At 31.2% G+C, this 22,608-nt stretch overlaps 2 protein-coding genes across 3 annotated transcripts; one reads left to right on the top strand and one right to left on the bottom strand.

Annotated features, from left to right (window-relative positions):
• Nucleotides 1–10,321: 10,321 nt before the first annotated feature.
• LOC123230340 lies at nucleotides 10,322–13,179 on the top strand. 2 transcript variants are annotated; one of them, XM_044656524.1, is made up of 5 exons: nucleotides 10,322–11,017; nucleotides 11,239–11,372; nucleotides 11,474–11,514; nucleotides 11,607–11,705; nucleotides 12,694–13,179. In XM_044656524.1, exons 1-5 carry the CDS (start codon nucleotides 10,468–10,470, stop codon nucleotides 12,872–12,874), a joined length of 1,005 nt encoding a protein of 334 aa, XP_044512459.1. In that variant the 5' UTR covers nucleotides 10,322–10,467; the 3' UTR covers nucleotides 12,875–13,179. The 2 variants fall into 2 exon arrangements, with proteins under 2 accessions (XP_044512459.1, XP_044512460.1); XM_044656525.1 differs by having other exon boundaries at nucleotides 10,323–11,017; nucleotides 11,239–11,360.
• Nucleotides 13,180–17,127: 3,948 nt separating this feature from the next.
• On the bottom strand, nucleotides 17,128–20,887 carry LOC123192660 (glucomannan 4-beta-mannosyltransferase 9-like). Its single transcript, XM_044605294.1, has 9 exons — nucleotides 20,226–20,887; nucleotides 20,033–20,131; nucleotides 19,693–19,945; nucleotides 18,608–18,718; nucleotides 18,370–18,506; nucleotides 18,140–18,253; nucleotides 17,849–18,048; nucleotides 17,538–17,732; nucleotides 17,128–17,449 (listed from the first exon to the last, which is right to left on the bottom strand). The coding sequence occupies exons 1-9, from the start codon at nucleotides 20,553–20,555 to the stop codon at nucleotides 17,287–17,289; spliced, it is 1,602 nt and encodes a 533-aa protein (XP_044461229.1). The 5' UTR covers nucleotides 20,556–20,887; the 3' UTR covers nucleotides 17,128–17,286.
• Between the last annotated feature and the right edge of the window lie 1,721 nt (nucleotides 20,888–22,608).

Here is a 22,608-nt window from a genome sequence, read left to right as displayed (position 1 = left end):
ATTCTATTTGCAAGCTGAATATGATCACACTATGACATCTTGGTGCCCTGACATGGATCATTCATGGAAGTTATGAAAACCAAAGCTAGAATCGATATATTTGATGCCCTGGTGAAAACTATGTAAGGTTTTAGGGCGCTGTTAATTAGCAATGTAATGAAATTAATAATTTTTAAAAATATCAAAGATTTTAAAACCTATACAGAATATCTGTTTTAATGCATAGATTCATAAACATATTAAACACATAAAGGATGTTTAGAAATTATACCTACATTGTTGGATCTTCTAAGACTTCATATGAATATGTAAAGATCACTATCCAACCCTCTTGAGGTAGTGCCTTAGTATCCACGTAGAGCATGAATGGGAGGCAATCCAGAAAGAAGGCTGCTAGGGGTTTTGGTAATTAGATCTTAGAAATTAGATCATGGCAATGAAAGCTTGCATCAACAAGATTCTAGGTGTAGAGATGTATGTTTAGGACTATTGTGTTAAAAAATTTGATTCAAACTAAACACCTTTATTTATAAAGTATGCATGAATCCTAAGTTAGTTAGGACTCTTACTACTTAGGTGATAAGGTATCTAAGAGTTCTTATTAAATTAAGACTCTTAATTTATTGAAAGTTTTAATACATATGAATTTTAATTAAATTAAGATTCCAACTCAACCTAAACTTTCTATAAAATAAGGACTTTGAATTTATTGAAAGTTTTAATACATAAGAATCCTAATTAAATTAGGATTCTAACTCAACCTATACCTTTTATCAAACAAGAACTTTGAAGAATCCTTGTTTAACTAAAACACTTTACCTACAAGTTAACTTAGCCAAGTGACTCACATCTCAGTTAGACTTCTAAGTGGGTCTAGTCAAAACCATGAGTGCATTTGCATGATACCAAATGACACCGTGCATACCAAATGATTTTAGTCAAAAAACATCTATGCATTTCTTTCTTTCCATGATCTCAGGATTGTTGTCAAATGATCATTGACTCTTAGTTCATATTAACCTCTTAATGTGTGTGACCTATAAACTCTCTATCAAACTAGTAGTGTCTAAATTCAGATCGAATTTAGACACAAACCAAGATTGACCTCTAGCAAAATATCATATCCACCTGGACAATAGAGTGTCAACAAACATCTCTATAAGCTTTTACAATATTATAATTACATGTAATTCAATTCTTTCGTTAACCAATATCTCTTGAGGTTAAGACATAAAAGCGTGTCTATCTTAGTAGTTCTTTGATATGAGTTGATACATATTAATGACTTACACAAATTAGGCTACAACCTTATCCCACTGTGGCCACATATTCAAGTAGCCACGAATGTCTTTCAGCATTTGTATATGAGATATCTTTTTCTATGCTCAGGAGTTTTTGATCCATACAGTTTCTTTTACCATTTCTGAAAGAGCAATGTACTTAAACTCTATTGTAAAATTAGCCATTGCACTTTGCTTAAAGCTTTTCTAACTTATTGCACCATCATTCAAACAAAGCACAAACCAAGATTATGATTAAAAGTCATCTCAATCAGTTTAGAAACTGATATAACTACAGTTTCTAACAATGAGTTCAAAATTCCCTTCATAAACCAAGAACACAACTTTAGTCCTTCTTTTTTACTTTAGGATGTTCTTGATAGCTATCTAGTGTATTTTCACCTGAATCAGATTAATATCTACTACAAACACTCAAGGCATATGAGACATCAAGTCTCATTACAACATGATGTACATGATTGATCCTATAGTCGAGACAATTGAGATCATACTCATCTTATCTCTCTCAGATTATGAAGATGGACATATCTCTTTTGAAAGATATACACTATAAGGCGTGGGTAGAAATCCTTTCTTGGATTCCTCTATATAAAATCTCATCAACACCTTATCTATGTACATGCTTCAACTTAGGCCAAATACTCTCTGCACTTTATCTTGGTAAATTTTAATCCAAAAAATGTAGACTGTTTCTCCTAAGTCTTTCATAGAGAAACACTTGGATAACCAAGTCTTTACTGATTGCAAGTTTCGTATATCATTTCCAATAATCAAGAAGTCATTGACATACAATACTAGAAATGCAACTATGCTCATACTGACCTTCTTATATATACACAACTTGTCTTCATTTTTGATAAAATTGGATTCTTGTACAGTTTCATCAAAATGAATATTCCAACTTTTGGAAGTTTGCTTAAACCTATAAATGAACTTTTACAGCTTTCATACTTTATTAGCCTATTTAGCATGAACGAAACCATCGGGTTATGCCATATAGACTCCTCTACAAGGTTACCATTTAGGAAGACAGTTTTGACATCCATCTAAAAGATTTTATAGTCATGGTATGCAATAATAATAAACATAATCCTAATAGACTTAAGCATGGTGACTGATGAAAAGGTTTTATCATAGTCAATGCCATATTTTTGTGTGAAACCTTTGGTAACCAGTTATGCTTTATAGGTATGCATGTTACCTTTTATGTCAGTTTTCTTTTTGCAAACCCATTTGCACCATATGGGTTTTACTCCTTTAGGTGCATCCATCAAAGTTTATATTTAATTATAGTACATGAAGTCTATTTCAGATTTCATTACATCTAACTATTTATTAGAATTTGGACTCAAAATAGTGTCATCGTAAGTCTTAGGTTTATCATAAAAAATGACTAATATATTAGCATACTAAGTCATAAGAAAACCAAATTTTTTTAGCTTACAACAAACTCATATAGATCTACTTAGCTCTTGTGTGTTTTAATGTTGTTCTTCTTAAGGTTAAAGAACTTCCTCATAGTCAACCATTTATGATAACACATCGTCCTGTCTAACATCTGTGGTATCTTATTGTATAGGAACTTCATCGAGTTCCACCTTTTTAGTACTAGTCCATTTGAGAATAAATTCTTTCTCAAGGAACATAATGGTATAACTAAAAAAAACTTTTCACTTCTCCAAGTGGTAGAAGTAGTATCCCTTAGTTTCTTTCAGGTACGCTATAAAGATACACTTTTCAAACTTTACGTTCAACTTATTTGAAGTCAATTTCTTGACATAAGTTTCACAGCCCAAAATCCTCAAGTATTTTAGATTAGGCTTTTGCCTAGTCTATAACTCATATGAAGTTTTATCCATAGATCTAGATTGGACATGGTTCAGTGTATAAGTAATAGTCTTTAAGGCATATCCCCAAAAAGACATAAGTGGATCGATAAACCTTATCATGGACTTGACCATCTCCATCAAGGTTTTATTCCTCTGTTCAGATGCATCATTATGTTGTGGTGTACCCAAAGGAGTGAGTAGAAAGACTATCCCATATTTCTTTAGGCATCTTCTAAATTTAGTACTTAGGTATTCACCTCTGTGATCACTGCAAAAGATTTTAATTTGTTTCCCAAGTTGCTTCTCTACCTCATTCTTGAATTCTTTAAATTTATTAAAGTATTTAGACTTGTGTTTCAACAAAAACACATAGTCATTTCTACTTAGGTCAATAGTAAATTAATGAAGTAGACTTTCCTATATCTAGTATATACTGTCATAGGCCCATACACATTGTTGTGAATGATCCCTAATAGTTTAGTCATCCTTTCACTGTGTCCAGTGAAGGGTGTTTAGCCATCTTACCAAATAGGCATAATTCGTATTTATCATAAGATTGGAAGTAAAATGATTGCAAAACTCTTTGTTCAAGAAGTCTTGATATGTGTTTCGATCCTATTTGACCTAGCCTACAATGCCATAGATATATGATATTTAGTTTGTTTGTTTTCAAAAGTTTATTATTTTACACATTAAGAATTTTATTATCCAATTTTAGAATGTACAAACCATTATGCAAATCAGTCGTTCCATAAAGAATATTATTAAAGTTAATGGTTATGGTATCACCAATAATAAAAAATGAATATAATTCCTTATCTAAAACAGACGCATAAATTAAATTTTTAGAAACAGATGAAACATAATAACATTTATTTAATTCTTATGACTAATGCAACAACGCGTGTTTTATTTCCAACTTGTAGCTCAACCTCTTTTTTGGTAAACAATCTATTGTGCTACAGTTTTTGCATTTAAAAACAAATATGAATACCATGTTCTGTGTCTACAACCTAGGATGAATAAGGAGAATAGTTTATCTTAATGACAAACATACTTGAAGTAGAGGCTTTGATTATCTTCTTTTTATTATTTTTTAAGAAGGCCTTGCAATATCTCCTCTAGTAACCAACTTGCTATAATAGAAATAGATAATCTTTTCCCTTCCCTACACCACTTGTTGGCTAAGTAGTAGTGTCTGGTTACTTATTTGCTTTATGCTTAGGCTTAGCCTTAGATCTATATGCATAGGCTTCAACCATAAGCATATTAGTTGAAGCTACCTTTGGTACATTCTATTCAGCCTGCTTAAGCATATATAACAATTCCTTAAGGGTTTTTTTCTTTTCATTTCAGTTAAATTTCATGATGAAATTAGCCCACAATTTAGGGAAAGATTTCAACAACAGGTTAATGGAAAGCTCATTGTCCATGATAAAGCTTAAGCTCGCCAACCATTCAATAAAGCCAATCATCTTGACCATACGAGGGTTAACTTGTCCTCCCTCGAAGAGTTTGCAATCAAACAATGCACTTGACATCTCATGTCGTTTAGCCATCACATGAGTGGTATATAACTCTCGAAGGTATGCAAGTATGGATGGAACATCCATTTCCTCATATTGTTTTTTAAGCTCAGGTGACATAGAAGTTAGCATGAGGCACTGAATTTCCACGGGGTCATTAAGATACTTATTAAAAGTATATTTTTCCTCTTAGGTGGCATCGAGACCAGGCTCATAGGGCAACAACCCCTCAAGGATGTACAATCTCTTTTTTTGACATAGAATAATCTGAAGATTTATGCACCAATCAGCGAAGTTGCTTTTAATAAGTATTTTTTCTTTTTTGAGAATTAATCGATACATTAGGTTTGACATAGTGATAATTTGATTTACAATTTATAAATAAAGATAATTAGTAATTTTATTCATAATGAATATTCATTTCAATTATGGATTTAATTAATTAAAATGTCCTACTGTTTTTCTTAAGCTAATAGCTCTCACTATTGTACTCGAAAAGTTTTGATGAACTTTCTGGTGAACTGAGACCTCATCGTATTAATTCTTCCCCTTCAAATAATCAAATAAGGAAATTTCAAATTAATCACCAAAAACTCATGATCTCAAGTTAGGTTTTGGCCTAACAAATCATGTAGTCTTAAATGTGACCTTCGATATTAGTAGGATGGATATTATATATCACCTTACATCGACAAATGCATTCCCTACTACTCATGCTTCTAATATACTTCACTTTCGTTTTTGTGAACAAACAAAATATATTAGTTATGTCAGACCCAATATGAATATTTCCTAATTTTTCATTTGGTAGAAGTGTAACCTTCGCTTTGGCAAATAATTTTCCAATGAACAGGGGCTTAATTAGAGCATCATATTGAAATACATCAATTTAATCTTAAACTTAATATTTAAATTAAGGGTTTTTAATTAATTGGTTTTATTAGATTTTATGTCACATCTTACGTTATATTTAGAAAAATATAATCATTCACATCCATTTAACAATGTAAAATTAAAACATGTCAGTATACAACCATAATTAATGTCAAACCTCTTAAGCCAAGAGAGGTCTGACTGGTCAACCTAAGTGAATATTTTATCTTCGGGTCTTCATCTTCGTGCTTGTCCTTTTTGCCTCCAATCTTCTATAATTACACGGCTTTATTTCTTAGTTACATTATTGTAAGAAAAAATATAACAACCTAAATTAAAGAAAAAGAGGAATTAAGGCATAGTGCGTAGACCCCATTTGAGATTCACAATCCAAAGAAAATAAATAAATCAAATAAAATAAAAACATTCACATTGGTTTATTGGCTGTGTATTGCGCACCATGCATACATATATCCATACATATACATCCAATTAAAATTAAATTTTAACTATTAATTAGCCAAGTTTTAAATTACTCTTTTATCCTAAAACTTTGCAAAATAATTGTTCAACCTCAAGACTCAAGGAAATTTCAATTTTGATTCCAATTCAACAAAACTTGAAAGAAAATCTAATTCCCATCTCAAAAGGCATGTAGGCATCTCAAGAGGCATATCAAGGGTATGATGGAGTGCCTTCGTACATTGCTTGTACAAAAACAATCACGACTTAGGCAGAAAAACTACTCAACCATGCACAAGTTCAAGGTGCAATAAGTGCACCAACGATAACATACAGCCTAGACAAAACTACTCAAATAGGTGTTGTCCAATGATGCACCAACCAATACCTCAGGAATAGGATAGAGCAAAGGCTGCCCTACCTTGTCCAAGTGGCTGGAGCTCAATTCGCCACCCTTATTGACCCATAGAACATATTTTGTCCAGGTGCGCATCGCTTGAAACAACCTTGTCATGCACAACACCACTTTTTTCAATTTTTATTCTAGCCATACAGGGTAATGTTTCCAGCCTTAGTTTCTGGACTTTCTAATGATAAAAAATATAGGAGCCATCATGCAAAGGCAAGATAATCATTGTGTGAGCAACGATGGTGCATAAACCATGCTCATGTAACAAATCGACTATCAACCTTGAACTCAATCCTGCATCAACAATTAAACTCAAAAAACTTTTTAGGAATAATCACCTAATAAATTTAACACATCTTTATATTGTTCTTGAACTCAACAAATTGTGTGGCAACACAATGGCAAATACACTTTACCAATTTTAGGGTTTTTATTATTTATCAATTACATGCAACAACATATAAATATAACAAAAACTTGCAAGTATATTTCCATGAAAGTATGTCTAAATGGTGGTTCTGATACTATTATAAGATTTTAAGGTGTTGTTAATTGGCAGGACAACGAAATTAAAAATTTTAAAAAGGCTAAAAGACTTGTTCCCACCCAAGGTATAGTGAAATCCCAATGTCCCACCTTCTAATTTTCAAAAACTGAAACACCTATTAGTTACTTTCTATTAAAAGTTTTAGTTAGGGTTAGGGGTAAAATCACCATTCACTAAAAATTAAAAAAAATAAAGTTTTATTACCTTTTTCTCCCCAAGTTTAAAAATATCACAATTTTCTCCTACTTAAAGTTTTCAAGTTTTGAAAATTAGTTATTCCCCCCTCTAAACTTAGGGTTTTTTCCTCTTCCTTTCTCCGACCACTAACAACTTCCTCTTCTTTCTCTACTACTAACGAAGAAAAATCTACAAACAAAGATGTTAATGATGACAAATCTTTGTCTTCATTGAATCAACATTAGATGACGTCAATCTACTTCACTTATTGTAGATTTAGTTTTAGGAGGAGACGAATCAAACAGTGGAAGCTTTGTCTAAAGTCTATTCTCATCATTTGACAAGATTTGATGAAGACAAAGATTCATCACCTTCATTCTTCATTATCGTTTGTCAGTCATCAATGTATCAATTTGTAAGTCTTCCTTCATCAGTGGCAGAGAAAGAAGAGAAAATTATCAGTTGCTTAAAATGGTGGTCAGAAGAAGAAAGAGGAAAAAAACCTTAGGTTTGAGGGGGAAATGACCACTTTTTAAAAGTTGGAAACTTTAGGTGGAGGGAATGTGATATTTTTAATCATGGGGAGGAAAATATAATAAAATTTTAATTTTTTGATAAATGATAGTTTTACCCCTAACTCTAACTGATATTTATAATAAAAAATGATTCATAGGTAAGTGTTTAAGTTTTTTAAAGTTAGAGGGTAGGACTTTAAGATTTCACTATACCTTGGCTGGAAACAAGTCTTTTGGCCTGTTAAAAAATATCAATGTTATTAAAATCTATTCAGGATAATCGTTTTAACACATGGATGCATGAACATGTTAAACACATATGAAGTGTTTATAAATTATACCTGCATTGTTGGCTCCTCCAAGACTTCACATGACTATGTAAAAATTGTTATCTAATCCTTTTGAGGTGGTGTCTTGGTATCCATACAAAACACGAATAAGAGATGATCCAAAAAGAATGTTGCTAGGGCTTTTGTCGATTAGATCTTGGAAATTAGATCATGATAATAGAAGCTTGCATCAACAAGATTCTAAGTATAAATAGGATTTTCAAATTAAAGGATGAAAATTTAGGAAAATAATATTGTTTGGATGGGAATTAGTCCTCTGGCCTTATATATTTTCTTGAACATGTGTGTTGAGTATCCATACAAGTTGAAAGTAGTTAAAAACTTTCAACCTTATCGCACATGCATGCCATATACACTGTTCATGAAGACATTTAATCTCCCATTTATTTTTTTGTGAACTTATTATTGATATCCATTATCTAAAGCATGATATATGAATGCATCTTACAAATAGTCTTTATCCGAGAAAATGTCAACCGCTTTGAAACATTGTCTATCACTCTCTGTTCTTTGGGCATTAGATGTCAACGACTAGTTACGAAAATGAGGTAGTCAATAAAATGAAAGACCATAAACATTTCCAACCTTTTGTGGTATAGTAAGATGAACTAAATTTGTATTTTGAAAACTACTTGTACCTTTAACACCATAATAAATATGGATTCTCTCTGTGAATTGAGGTTATTCAATAGAAATATCATCCATTTCTTGACCACATCAAAATCATTGCAATTCAGAACCTTTTCCTTATATCCACATGCTAGATTTTCTTCAGTTGTTGACATATTGATATTGTCTATATTCATCATCTCATCATCATCAACTTCTAGGTTGAGATTTAACTTGACATATGGCTCAACCCCTTGTAAACTATCATTGTCTTCTATATTATTATGCAATTGTTGAATATCATAATTGGTGGTTTCATAAGATGCATTTCTTGATTTAGGGGTATTAACATATGAGAAAGATTAATAAGACAATCAACATATTTATTATACGCCATATTGATAGGTTTTTTACTATTTACATTTCTTGGTTTCACACTTATCGAAATATTGTTCCCTTTATGATCAATATAAAAACATTTGCTCATTAATCAAACTAATCACTTAAACGTTGTTTTTGCAAGGACTTTTTACTATTTTCTTTTTGCCTTCAACATATTTCATTTTATTATCATTTTCTTACATCCAATCCCCTCAATACCAAACCAAACTAATAACAAAACTTGTCATTCCAATCAATCCCACAATGAAAATATATAATTTTGTAAGTAAATTAACTAAAAAGTTCATAACTAAAAGTACATATATAATCTTAAAATATATTAATTAACCTCCTTATAGTAAAATATCATTTTACCCCTTACAAGGTTAAATATAAATTCACTCATAGTAAAATATTTTACTAATCTGTACCCAAACCAAAACAACAACAAAACACGTCATAAGACTTAAAGTTAAGTTAGGGGTTTAAGGATTTAAAAGTTTAAGTTTAGAGTTTTGAGGTTTTGGGTTTAAAGTATCCATTGTAGATTATGAATTTACACTCCACATAGTAAAATATTGGTTTATCCCCTTCATAATCAAATATAAATTTAAATCCATATTGTTCTTCCTTTGTATTATTTTGTAATTAAAGTAACTAAAAATTTGATAACAAAATGCATAAATATAATCTTACAAAAATTTGATACGGATGTTAAAAAATATAAATATAACTCCACATGATGACGTATTCATTCACATATATACCGAAGTTTTCTATTTATATTTTGTAGTTAAAGTAATGAGAAATTTCATTTCTTAAGAATATTCCGTATAAAAGTTGAGAAATATCATTTTACCTCATATGATTTGCATGGTCATTTTGTTAGCTCCCTATATAGTCAAATATTAATTTATCTCTACATTATCGGATATTAGTTTATACCCTTATATAATAAAATACCAAAAAATCCCTCTCATACAAAAAACCCACATAATAATTATAAAAAAACCTACGTTTTTCTATCAAAAAATATAATTTTAATTATTTATATCATTTTAAATAAATTTAATATACAATCATCAAATAAATAAAATTTTGAGTTAATATTTATATAAATACCTAAATATAATGAATTTGTTTTCCTTGAATTGAAATTATGACGTTGGAATTTGAGTAAGTTTGAAAATGGGAATTAAAATTATGATATTCCATTTTGAGTTTTTAATTATATTGTGTCACCCTTAAAATTTTGATTAACTTTTGTAGGTCCCCTTAATTTTAATCATTTCAATTTAATTCCCAAGCTCAATTCCCTAAATTGCTTACATGGAAATTATTATTTTATTCTAACTCTTCAGCAAACACCATACCTGTAAAATTCAGAGGCTTATAGACGTTGGGTGTTGCTCCAGCAGATGGAATGCGTGGATTAAGGGGTGTCCCTCCGCCAGCGTAATTTAGCATTTCAGGTCAACCATTCCGGTGATGCTTGGTGTACTTTGTGCACGTCATAAGCCTTGGATCCTCAATTCAATCTCTCTCTTCTCTCACAGTTTATCGGCGGCTCACCAGAGCCGGTTCATCTATAATTCTCCGATACATGTACGATTCAACGCCGAATTAACAAAACGTCGACATCATTCAACCGCCTGTAGCCTTGGCGGCGGTTTGAACGAACGCGGCGGCGGCGCAGCCTCTATATGGCATGCCATCCTTCCTTCAGGAGGCGGAGGTAGGAAATGCGGTTGCCGTCGCCGCAGAGATGAGAGAAAGCCGGGGGAGGGGTCATGGAATGCGGCGTGGGATGCAAGGCCGGCGCGGTGGCTCCACCGTGCCGACTCGGCTTGGCTTCTCTTTGGTGTTTGCGGCTGCCTTGCACCTATTGATTACTGGACTGACAAGTGTGAAAATCTAGAGGCTGTTACAGTTGTGGATGAGAAAGATGTAACGGATGGTGGCGATGATTCCAATGAAAAAGAGAGATGTGAACTGGCGGCCAGAAGTGAGAAGTCTGGTGCTGGTTTCAAGGTCATAGGTTAGTTGATGAAACTAATTAAATTTGTAAAGGAAGAATAAATTAATTTTACCTTCAATGTTGTGGGTTAATATAAATTGTTTGTTCTGATTGAGTTTATGAATGAGTTCCAGTGGAGATTGTTATTGGTATTTATTTGATGACTGATTGATTTTGTTTGATGTTTTTATGGTTGAGGCATGGATATAATCTATATCTCAATGGAGAATGGTATTTTGCAGGGATGCTAGCGGATGGGAGATGTTTATTTAGAGCATTAGCACATGGTGCTTGCATGAAAAGTGGAGAAGAAGTCCCAGATGAAAATCAACAAAGAGAACTTGCTGATGAATTAAGAGCCCAGGTACAGAATGGAGTAAGTTTTGATAATAATTGCCAGACTTAGTTTTTAATTTGTTTGAGTTTCAAATTTTAACAATCGATTACTTGAATGGAAAAGTGTTCTCTTCTTGTTAGGTTGTGGATGAGCTTTTAAAGAGGCGCAAAGAAACAAAATGGTGAGTTTTACCAGTGATTTGAAGATGCATTTCAATTGGTTGATTGGTTTAGAATGACATATATATTATTGGGTTGTTTTCAATGTGCTTAGGTTTGTTGAAGGAGATTTTGATGCATACATAAAGCACATTCGACAACCTAATGCATGGGGTGGAGAAACTGAATTGCTGATGGCTACTCATATTTTGAAGTATGATCAGTTTTCATCCTTATCAACACTTTTAATTAATCAGCCCGTTCTTTTTAGATGCATTTGCAAACTACAAATAATGAAAATTTGACATTTCTTTGTGCGTATGTTTGAATTTTTAACTCATTGAAATCAAATGAACTATGCTTCATCATTCTTTTCTATATTTTCCCCTGCTTTTTGGACTTCAAATAGTGGGCACTACAGAATTTCTCCAAAATAGTAGATATTTACCATGAAATTGATACAATCCATGATTAAAGAAGGAATTGTATTTGCTTTGTTGTTTCTTTTTTCTTTGATTAGGATTGTTTGTATATATGCACATTTTTTATAAAGAATGAAACATAATAAACACTAAATAATTACAATCGATTCTAATTGATACTAATTGATCATTTCTTTATTTTCAGATCATTTCCTTTTTCTAATTGATCATAATTGATCATTTATATATTTTCAGGTCTTTTCTTATTCTAATTGATCTTATTAATCATTAATTTATTTTCCACAATATCTCATCTTGCTGTAAACATTTTTTTATGAAGTTCAGCATCTCCATCATTGGAGATTTATATTTTGCATTTTTGCTAGAGGTTTGTGTACTAGTTGCAACATTCTTTGGGTAGGATGACATACCATTTTTTAATTAGAAGTTCAATGTTGGTTCATTTGCTGATTTTATTTAGTTTGAAGTAAGATGTTTAGACTGGGGACATAGAGGTGTGCTCTAGTAGGGTGGACCGCATATGTACCAGTATAGGTGTGCTATAGTAAGGTGGACCACTTTTGTATCAGTTGTTTTGTTCATTGGTCAAATTGGGAAATTTGGTGGGTGTTTCATTATGTTCGTTTCCTCGGGCGGTTAAACTTTGTAATTGGATTACCAAATTTGAACACTGGGTGAATGAGATTGATGTGTTTCTATTCCTTCCTGAGTAGTGCTTGATTATATATTTCACACAACTTTTCTAATTTGTTGGTGTAGGAAATTGATATCTGTCTTCGTGATAGATCAAAGATCAAGTGATCTGGTCAACATAGCGAATTATGGTGAAGAATATCGTAAGGATAAAGAAAGTGCTATCAATGTGCTGTTTCATTGGTATGGCCACTATGATCTATTGGAGACTTCCACAGATCAAAGGTGTTTGAGAATAAAAGAGTAAAATTTTGGTAAGTTTTTTAGAAATTTTGAATGAGTTTATCGATATCGATATGGTAGCTTGTATTTTCATAATGAGTACATTACAACCAAATTAGAATCTATCCTAGGATGAATAAATCTTGTTCATTAATAAGTTCCTTAAATTTTTGTATCTCCAAACGGTTGTTTTTAGGGATCTATAATGATTTTTTTTCTTAATTTACTGTAACGACAAAATAGCAGAGAATGAGGAATCGGAGCTGGTTCAATAATGGTGTGTTATATCAAATTGAATACTAGATGAAAATAATGAGATTGGTTTTATAATCTTGTATTAAAGTGTATTATTTGAATTTTGTTCACTTTTATGTTGTGTTTATTAACTTTAGATTAAAGTGGAATAGTATTTATACTAATCATTATCATAGAAGACATTGACAATCTTAAATTTGTATATTTTTCAAGAAAACAAATTCCAAACCAAATAAGAAAACAAACCACCTTATAAATTATTTATTTTATGTATTTCTGATAATTATGGTGGTGGAATAGCATCAGGGATATAAATATAACATTTTAATTATTAAGGTTAATTTGTCATTTATTTATTTAATCTATAAAAATGGAACTCTCTGATTCTTTAAAAAAAAAAAAATCATTAAACAACTTTTTAATATATGTAATCAACATCAAACTTACATCATCAGTCCTAGTCTGTAATTAACATTTGAATACATTTTTTAATGTATAAACAGGGTATAAAACTATTGTAAGGTTAGATTTTCATTTAGAAAAAATGCACGAAAATTGCACCAAAAATAAACATGTAAATTGATTTAGAATTAGGGTGGAGTCTTTCTACCAAGAAATAATTGGAAAGGTAAATCTTAATAATTTTATAATTTATTTTCTATTTTATGGGGTAGCATGAGATTTGGGTGTATGTAAATGCATGATTATCTTTTTTTTTTTTATATTGGAAATAATGAATCATGACAATTCTATAACTTAATTCCTAGTTTTATAGGATAGTAGAGGATCTAGGTGTTTTTACCAATGTAATTGCATAATTATCCATTTCATTTGTCTTATAAATACAAAATTGTACAAAACATAAGGATAACATTTTGTATCTCATATCATTACCTTTTTGGACAAATTAAGAATTTTATAAAGAAATTAAAAAAACAGTACAAAATAGGAAGGATATACTCCAAGCCAAAAAAAGTCATCTAAGACATTTCATATAGAGGTGTTGATGCGCTGTGTCAGATTGGCTCACGCTCTACCCATCAGTTTAATAGGTCAGACCGAGCTTAAAACCCAAATAATAATGAATTTTTCGGTCTGACCAGTCTATTAATATATAAAAGCCCAAGGCTCGACCTATATAAAAATAAGCCTTGAATGAGCCGGGCCAGAATTTAAATATTTAAAAAAATTATTTAAAATTTTTAAACACAAATTATTTTTCAAATTATAAAACATAAATAAATATATACTATGATAATATTCAAATAGATTGAATTCATTTGATACTTGATCCATTTGTAATATTTTGTAATGATAAAATAAAAATAAAAATAAAATTATAAATACAAAGAATTATTATTTATGAATTCAAATATTTTTTGAAAGATAATTGATGAGAGAAAATAAAATTGAAAATATAATGAAATAATTGAGATCGAAAGATTTGTAAATGAAAGTAAAAATGAAGAAAATTTGAATAGGGTATATAAAATAAATAAATTAATTAAAAAAAAAAAAGAAGGCCAAGGCTTCTGTTAAAAGCCTTGCTTCCCTCTGCCTAACAAGGCTTCTGTGTTGCGACAGAAAGCTGCACAAGGCAGAAGCCTTGCTTCTGTCAACAAAAAATTTAAGAAAAAATTATTTTTAAACAGTATTGGGCCGGGTCAGGCTAACCCATGGGTTTAATATTAAAGCCCAAGGCTCGCCCTAATAGGCTCATGGGCCTAGCTCGATATGCTACAGTATCAGTCGGGTTTTCTTGTGTCGTGTTTTTTTTTATGTTTCGTATCGAGTCTCTATTCGATCCGATCCAATTAACGTGTCTAATTTCATATCACTCCTCTGCTGAATTTTCTGTAAAATCTAATAATATAACTACAGTATCAATCGGGTTTTCTTGTGTCGTGTTTTTTTTTATGTTTCGTATCAAGCCTCTATTCGATCTGGTCCAATTGACGTGTCTAATTTCATATCACTCCTCTGTTGAATTCTCTGTAAAATCTAATAATATAGCTACAGTATCAGTCGGGTTTTCTTGTGTCGTGTTTTTTTTTATGTTTCGTATCAAACCTCTATTCGATCCGGTCCAATTGACGTGTCTAATTTCATATCACTCCTCTGCTGAATTCTCTGTAAAATCTAATAATATAACTATGAAGGTAGAATTTCGATCAATAATAACTGGGGGTAATTTCTTAAATGAATAGTACTTTCTTTCTTAGAGGTTATGATTAGTTTTCGTGCTGCTTAAGTTTTCTCTTACAGGAAGAAATACATAAATCTCATTGTAATAAGTCATTAGAGCAATAAAAAACTAAAAAAAGATTAAAATCATTTTATCTTTTCGGTAGAATATTAGAGTTGGGCATTAACTCAGAGTTCATTTGAAAAAATATGTAGTTGGTTTTTACTAGTTGGTGCCTTTTTTGAGAGACAAAGAATAAACAAGTCGTAGGGCAAACAAGAGCAATGCAACAACAAATGTTTGAGCATATAAAAGAAAACATTTGAAAAAGGTTGAAAGACAAATTATGAGTTTATTTATAACGAATGAAATAAGTTATTAAAATATTCATTTCTAATGTGGGATTGTCATATACATAAACCTAATTCTCATAAACCTAATTGCAGAATTCCCACATTGAAATAATTACTTTAAAAACTCATTTCAACCATTATAAATGAGTTTACGATTTTTTTTTTCAGTATAATTCAATTTTTCTTCAAATTTTCCTTTTATTAATAAATATAAGTTTTTTTTAAATAATCATTTATAAGTTCAAATATCTCGAAACAATATTATATTTATAATATTGAGCCAAGTTTAAACATTAGCCATCATAGCATGGTTTTGAGAACTCGAGCTTCACTCCTTTATGCCGAGCTAAGCTTGAGCCTTATTGACCTCCACAAGTTTCAACAACTTCATTTCAAACTCTGATTTCATGTTATGGATTGGTGGCTAAAAGCATCAAAACCCACATTGATAATACGACAATTGTTTCATACCCAATAAAGTAAATGTTTTTGCAGTTATCGTAAATGAAATCACAACGCTCACCATCTTTAAGGATGGTTGGTAATAAATCTTTCTCTCCTAAACCACTTTCAAAATTAACTAATGGGCTTTTTTCTCTAATCTTTGTATTTCCCTATTAGACTTGTTCAAAAACTACCTGAAAAACTTCAACATAAGGGAGCATTTGGTTTTTATTTAAGCTTATTTTGTTAACCTTGTTCCAGGAATCTCAATCTTGGAGAAGGAACTCTTTGACAAGGCCTCTTGTAGAGATGTAAGCATTTTGAAAATCTTAGTAATTGCTCCTAAAAGCAGCTCTTGATATAACATCTCCTGCGATCTCCTTATGTCTTCATCAATGTTTCTATGAGTCATTCAATCTCATTACTGCACGAATTCACCAGTATCATAGAAGATTCCGCTACTGAGTTCAACATTATTGATAAGAGGGCCTAAATCCCGAAAGCTGCTCATGCTTATTTGCTTCACTTTTTAAAGTTCATTCATGCACAAAATTTGCTTGTGTCCAATAGCAAACTTAAATATTTTACCTGTATATGCTAATGTAATGAATAAGCTCATAGATTCAGAAATGGATGTAACTAAAATTTGTCATTAGTTATCTATATAAATACCGTGCTCTTTTTGCCATTTATCCAAGGATGAAAAGCGAAGAACACTTAGGGATACTAATGCTGCTACTTGTGAGTCCTTGGAGAAAAGAAAGTATATAAAGCTACAGAAAAACCATAAAAGAAGTTTAAAAAAATAATAATAAATTGACCCAACTTTGTTGTTTTATGAAAAAAAATCTCAACTCGCCACTTACAAACAATCTACTCATATTCAAAACCCAGCTGTTTCAGTCTCTACTAAATTGCTGTGTCATTTTGTCTGTTACATTTCCAATAAAATATATTTTGCTTCACTTTCCTTTCCAACAATTTTTCCATATCTATACATGTGAATTTTTGTAACAAATTTTTTCCAAATTCAAACTTCACTTGAAAGAATAGACCAACCCTTTGTAGAATTCTAAAAATGTAACAATGTGAATGGAGAAATTTTCAAATAAATTAAATCACATCATCAGTTGGAGAAACTGAGATATAATGAATGATGATGTTTTCTGGAGATGATAAATTCTTTGACAAAGAATTTTGCTAAGAGTTTGGAACAAATGTGCCAACATAACCGATTCCTGCGATGAAGAAGGCAATGGATTGGAGAAAGAGGAAAATGAAGTAGTGATTCCTTCCGAATGCAAGATCATAGCAGCCGACAAAGAAGAGGTAAGCTGCAACTCCAAGCTCTAGCAAGTGCAACCTGTTTATATAAAACAGAAAAATGTAAACTACACAGCAAACAATTTTAATTGGTAATGCTTCTGTGAAGTTTTGTGGAAACAGTATACCTTTCACCTATCCTGATACGAGGTTTCTTGTGAGCTTTGGTGCCAAATTTTGACTTGAGAGCATCTCCCAACTTCTCAGTAACAACCCACTCATTTACTCTCCCTGTCTCCAGCAAGCCTATGAACGTTGCCTTAGTCCGGTGCAGTGACATGACATTCTCAAAGAGGATCCAGAACATCAATAGGTGAATTGATCTACAGGATTTTATATAAAAAGTATTGGAAACTATTGATTAATACACAAGAAAAAATGGTTTTTCGCCTAATCTAAGAATCAAAGATTTCACACAACTAAATGATAGTTTAAAGACCTTGGGGTGCCAACGGCATTGAGAAGAGTGATGATGGAAGGAATATAGACAGCTCCCCACTTGGGAACTTCCACTTCAGGAACCAAAACAGTTGCAGGCATAACAACACAGTAAAATATGAATGTAACAATATGCGCTACAATCTTTCGAACGAAGAAGAAACTGTAAATCACATAGAACTTCTTCCAGAGATTGACTTTCTGCAATAAACAAAACGATAAATAGTTAGAAACAGAAGATGTTAAGTGACTTTTCCTTTTCTCGCTTTGTTTCGAAAAACAAAAAGCTTACCTTGTTTCTAAAAATTTCTGCGGCCATTTTCTTAAAGAGATTGGCCGGGCCACAAGACCATCTATGCTGCTGAAATCTGTAGGCTTTGAAGGTGCTTGGAAGTTCATTTTTCACCTATAAAACAATACTAATCGACTCAGGAATGCATTTAAAGCCCACAAAAGAAAAACCCGCACAGGCATTTCAACAAACACTTACAAAAAACAAATTTTCCCACAAGATTTTAGTACCTGGAGGTCACCAACATAAACAAATTTCCAGCCTTTGAGGCTGGCACGAACAGCCAGGTCCATATCTTCCACAGTTGTACGGTCCTTCCATCCTCCAGCTTCATTAAGAGCTGAGATTCTCCATACACCGGCGGTCCCTGCATAAATCATTCAACATAACCCATCTCTCAAGTTAGCATTTTAGTTTCCATTGAATTACTTTTGTTAATAATATTACAAGAATACAAATTTTTTTTACCATTGAAGCCAAAGAATGCATAAGTTGAAGAGCCAACTTCTTGTTCTACAGTGAAATGGTAATCCAATGACATCTGTTGCATTCTTGTCATCAAACATTCATCTGCATTAACTGCAATAAAATCCAAAACCCATCTTCACTTTCCACTAACATAAACATAAATTACTAAGTAAACATAACGAAACTGAAAGTTGCAGTATCACTATCAAATTAATAAAAATATTAATTAATTATGAACACAACTGGGGTTTTTTTTTTTCAATCTAAATTAATTAGAACTGGTGATTTAAACCTACCAAAACTTTTGTTTCAAATGACAAATCAGAGAACCTGTCATTGTCCTTTCTGGTGGCCTATACACTGTCAGTTTAAAAAAAATTCTTTTATTTTGTCCTTATATTGAATAGTTGGGAGCTGGCCTTGGCTGCTGCTTATGCTGGTGAAGATTATTCTATTGTGCCATGCATTAAAAAATTGACCCACTAATTTTTTATCACATTGATTTCATGATGTGTTGATGTGTCACATTTTAATTTGTTAAAAATTAGAAAAATCAAGAATATAAATAAAGAGTGGACCCTCCACCTTTTTGTTTCTATCTGATGGTGTCACAGCCCAGAGCTTACATCAAGCCATATAATAAAATTGATCAAATTGACCCCTTAAGTTTTCGTTTTCATTGACATTAAGACCTTTTCCATTATATTGTCCTACTAATTGAAACTTTGACTGCTTTTGGGCAATTAAAACTTGGAAAAGTTTCTAACCTTCTGGAAGGTTATATGTGTAATCATCGCTCAAAATAAGTTAACAATTTAAAAAAAAAAGAAAAGTGAAAAAACTGACTGGTTCAAAGTTATTAAGCGTATAATTATCATAAATCCAGATCCCAGGTGTTTTCTATAATTTCCTAAAAAGTTAGGAGAAAGTAAAAGGAAGCAAAAATTGACCCAACTGCACTGCTTTGGTGATATGGTGTGTCCAAAAGCACAGAAAAAAACATCATCATAAAAAGACCACCAACACTCAAGTTTAATTCAACAAAAACAATATTAATTAAGGGCTCAATGAAGAAAGGATTTTACCAAATTTCCATCGAGCTTGAACAAGGGCAATATCTGAATTGTGAACTAGAAATGGAATGGTGCGCCATAGAAAATCAGGTTCAGGCTGAAAATCAGCATCGAAAATGGCGACATAATCACAATGTTTAACATAACTATGCTTCATTCCTTCCTTCAGAGCTCCTGCTTTGTACCCATTTCTGTTATCTCTTATCTCGTACTTTATATTAACGCCTTTGTTCGCCCATCTTTGGCATTCTATCTGCACCAAATCCTGTTCATTTCCCCCAATAAAAATTGTCATAAAACACATCAAAAATTTGTAGCGAATGTGTTAAACAATCTGAATTCGATGCCAAACCTTTATGGCTGGGTCTGTCGAGTCGTCAAGAACTTGAATTATAATCCTATCAGAAGGCCAAGAAAGGCCACAAGCAGCGCCAATGGAAAGCTGATAAACCTGAAGATTATAGAACAATATCTTAGATATATATTTAGAGAGAGAGAGAGAGAGAGAGTTTGGAATTTAAACTAAACTTTAACGATAACTGTACCTCTTTTTCATTATACATTGGAATTTGAACGAGAACCATTGGATAAGCTGAGTTTCCGAGCTCAACATCGTCCTTCATGGGCTCCCATTTGTACTTTTTCTCAGGTTTTCTTCCAAACAACTTCAACAGAACTATCACAATGCCCATGTAAACTCTTTCAATGAAGACCATAATGGACATAGCCAAACATAAATATACTAAAACTTTCAGTACTGGCACGATCAATGGCGCTTTCGTTTGCTGCCAAATCATTCCAACTTGTTCTGGAATATCGTCTCGGGGGCCCTGGAATTTCTCGGGAAGAATGACGGTGGTCGACAGTTTCTCCATATTTGTGAAAGAGGAGTAAAAGAGATAGTTCAATGAGTAAATGAATATGTAGTTTTGGTTATAAAGAGGAAAAGGGTTTGCGAAAAGAACACGGGTCTTTGTTTATTTGGGAAGGCTTCTGAAAATGGTTCACTTTGGCTGTGATTTTTGCTTGTGAGTTACGTTTAGGCAATGTGAAATTAGAACTGCAGGATCATGGCTCACTTCTTCTCTGTTTCAGAAACAGACCCACTTGCAAAATCATCAATAAAAGAGAAGTTGAGGTCAAGAAATTAACGCAGCAAATGATTACACAAAGAGAAAGAGAGAAAAAAGAAAAATTAGCTCAAACTGAGTTTGTTTCTCTCCTTCGTTGTTTAGCAAAGAGAGCTAATTTAGCAAAGACTATATTATGGAAATATATGTATATATATAATATATGTATAAACTTATAAAATACAGAAGAAAAACAATTGTCAAATTGACAAGGATTGGTTATCCGAAACAGGCAATTACATTTCAGAATCGAGCAGCTGTAATTTAAGCTTATGGTTTACAACTCTTTGTGTATAAAATGAGACTTTTAATTACAGGACTCTTATTATATCTTGTGTTCATAATGTTGGTCTCATATTTAGAAGTGCTACTAATTCAAACTAGTTTACCCATCACTTTCAGTCTTTTACAAGTGAAAAATAAAAAAAAATAAAAAACCTGACATTAAATTGATGCCTTGTTTAAATTTATGCCATTAAATTTGTTCTCATAATACTGAAAACTCATAAACGGTTCATTAATAATTAAAGATTTTTGTTATTTCAGAAAGTTTAAAATAATTTTGTTATGTCTTTGTAGCCTTTATTAAATCAATCACATGAATAAAGGTATTTTGAAATTGGGTTTAATTGATTTGTGGTTAGTGGGTGATTTTCTACCTACACTGGTTTTGGATTGTTCTTCGAAGTTTTGATTATATTTTTAAATTTTAGTTTTATCATATTTAAAGGAGAAAAAGAGGGCTTGGTGGTTGGTGATTTCAACTTTCTTTCATATTACAATGAAAGAGTCTAATAAGGTTTCTTTGTAAAATAATTATTTAGTTTGTGGGGTGTGTTTGGTTTGTGTAATCATTTTACTAACATAATTTTTGGTTTGTTATATAACAGATATTAAATTTTTGAACAAAAATACATTCGTTTTTTGAATGAAACAACAAATAAAATGAAAAATATATTAATAATAAGATGAAAACTTATAATATATTTCATAATTTGACAGTATGAAAAAATCTAAATATATGATTAGCATGAACAATATTTTAGAAAATACAGAAAACATATATTTTAAAATAAGATATTTTTGTTTAATCAATTATAATACTATAAACTCATTAATCGTTTAAAGATATTTAAATAAATAATATTTTATTATTATTAATTTAATATAATAATTATTTATATATATTATTTTTATCAAATATAATAATAATTTATGCTAGATAATTTTTTCAAAAACATAATAATAATTATATGCAATAATCTATATTTGTAATAATATTTTGTTTTTATTGATAAAATATTATGCAAACCTAACACACTCAAAGAACATTATTTTAACAATGAAAAGCAAATAATATATAACGTAATTGAAGATATGTACCAATATATGGAAAGTTCCTAGTAATTTGGATATTTTGAATAAATTAGAGGGTGTGAATCAATTAAGCAAATAATAATATAATAAAAAGAAAGTTCGTGCAATTTATTATATTTCACTCAAAATAGAGTTATTTCTAATAAAGTGGATATTATTTGAGTATATCATCATTTCTCTAGTTGATTACAATAGATGTGTATTCTAATAAATTGTTATATAACTTATATAAGAGAATAATATATTTATATTTCAGGATTCATAATCTTAAGACAAGCCCTACTAAGATTTTTGATTCTAACGTTTGGTTTGGATAATGTTTTATTACTAAAATAGAAAGATTACCTTAAAAATAAATTACTTAGAAAATTATTGAGTATAAATGATTACTATCTCTGATAAAATTTGGTAGGTATAAATA

This window comes from Mangifera indica, chromosome 12, assembly GCF_011075055.1.
Source record: "Mangifera indica cultivar Alphonso chromosome 12, CATAS_Mindica_2.1, whole genome shotgun sequence".
Classification (NCBI taxonomy): Eukaryota; Viridiplantae; Streptophyta; class Magnoliopsida; order Sapindales; family Anacardiaceae; genus Mangifera; species Mangifera indica.
This window is presented reverse-complemented; position numbering and strand designations above follow the sequence as displayed.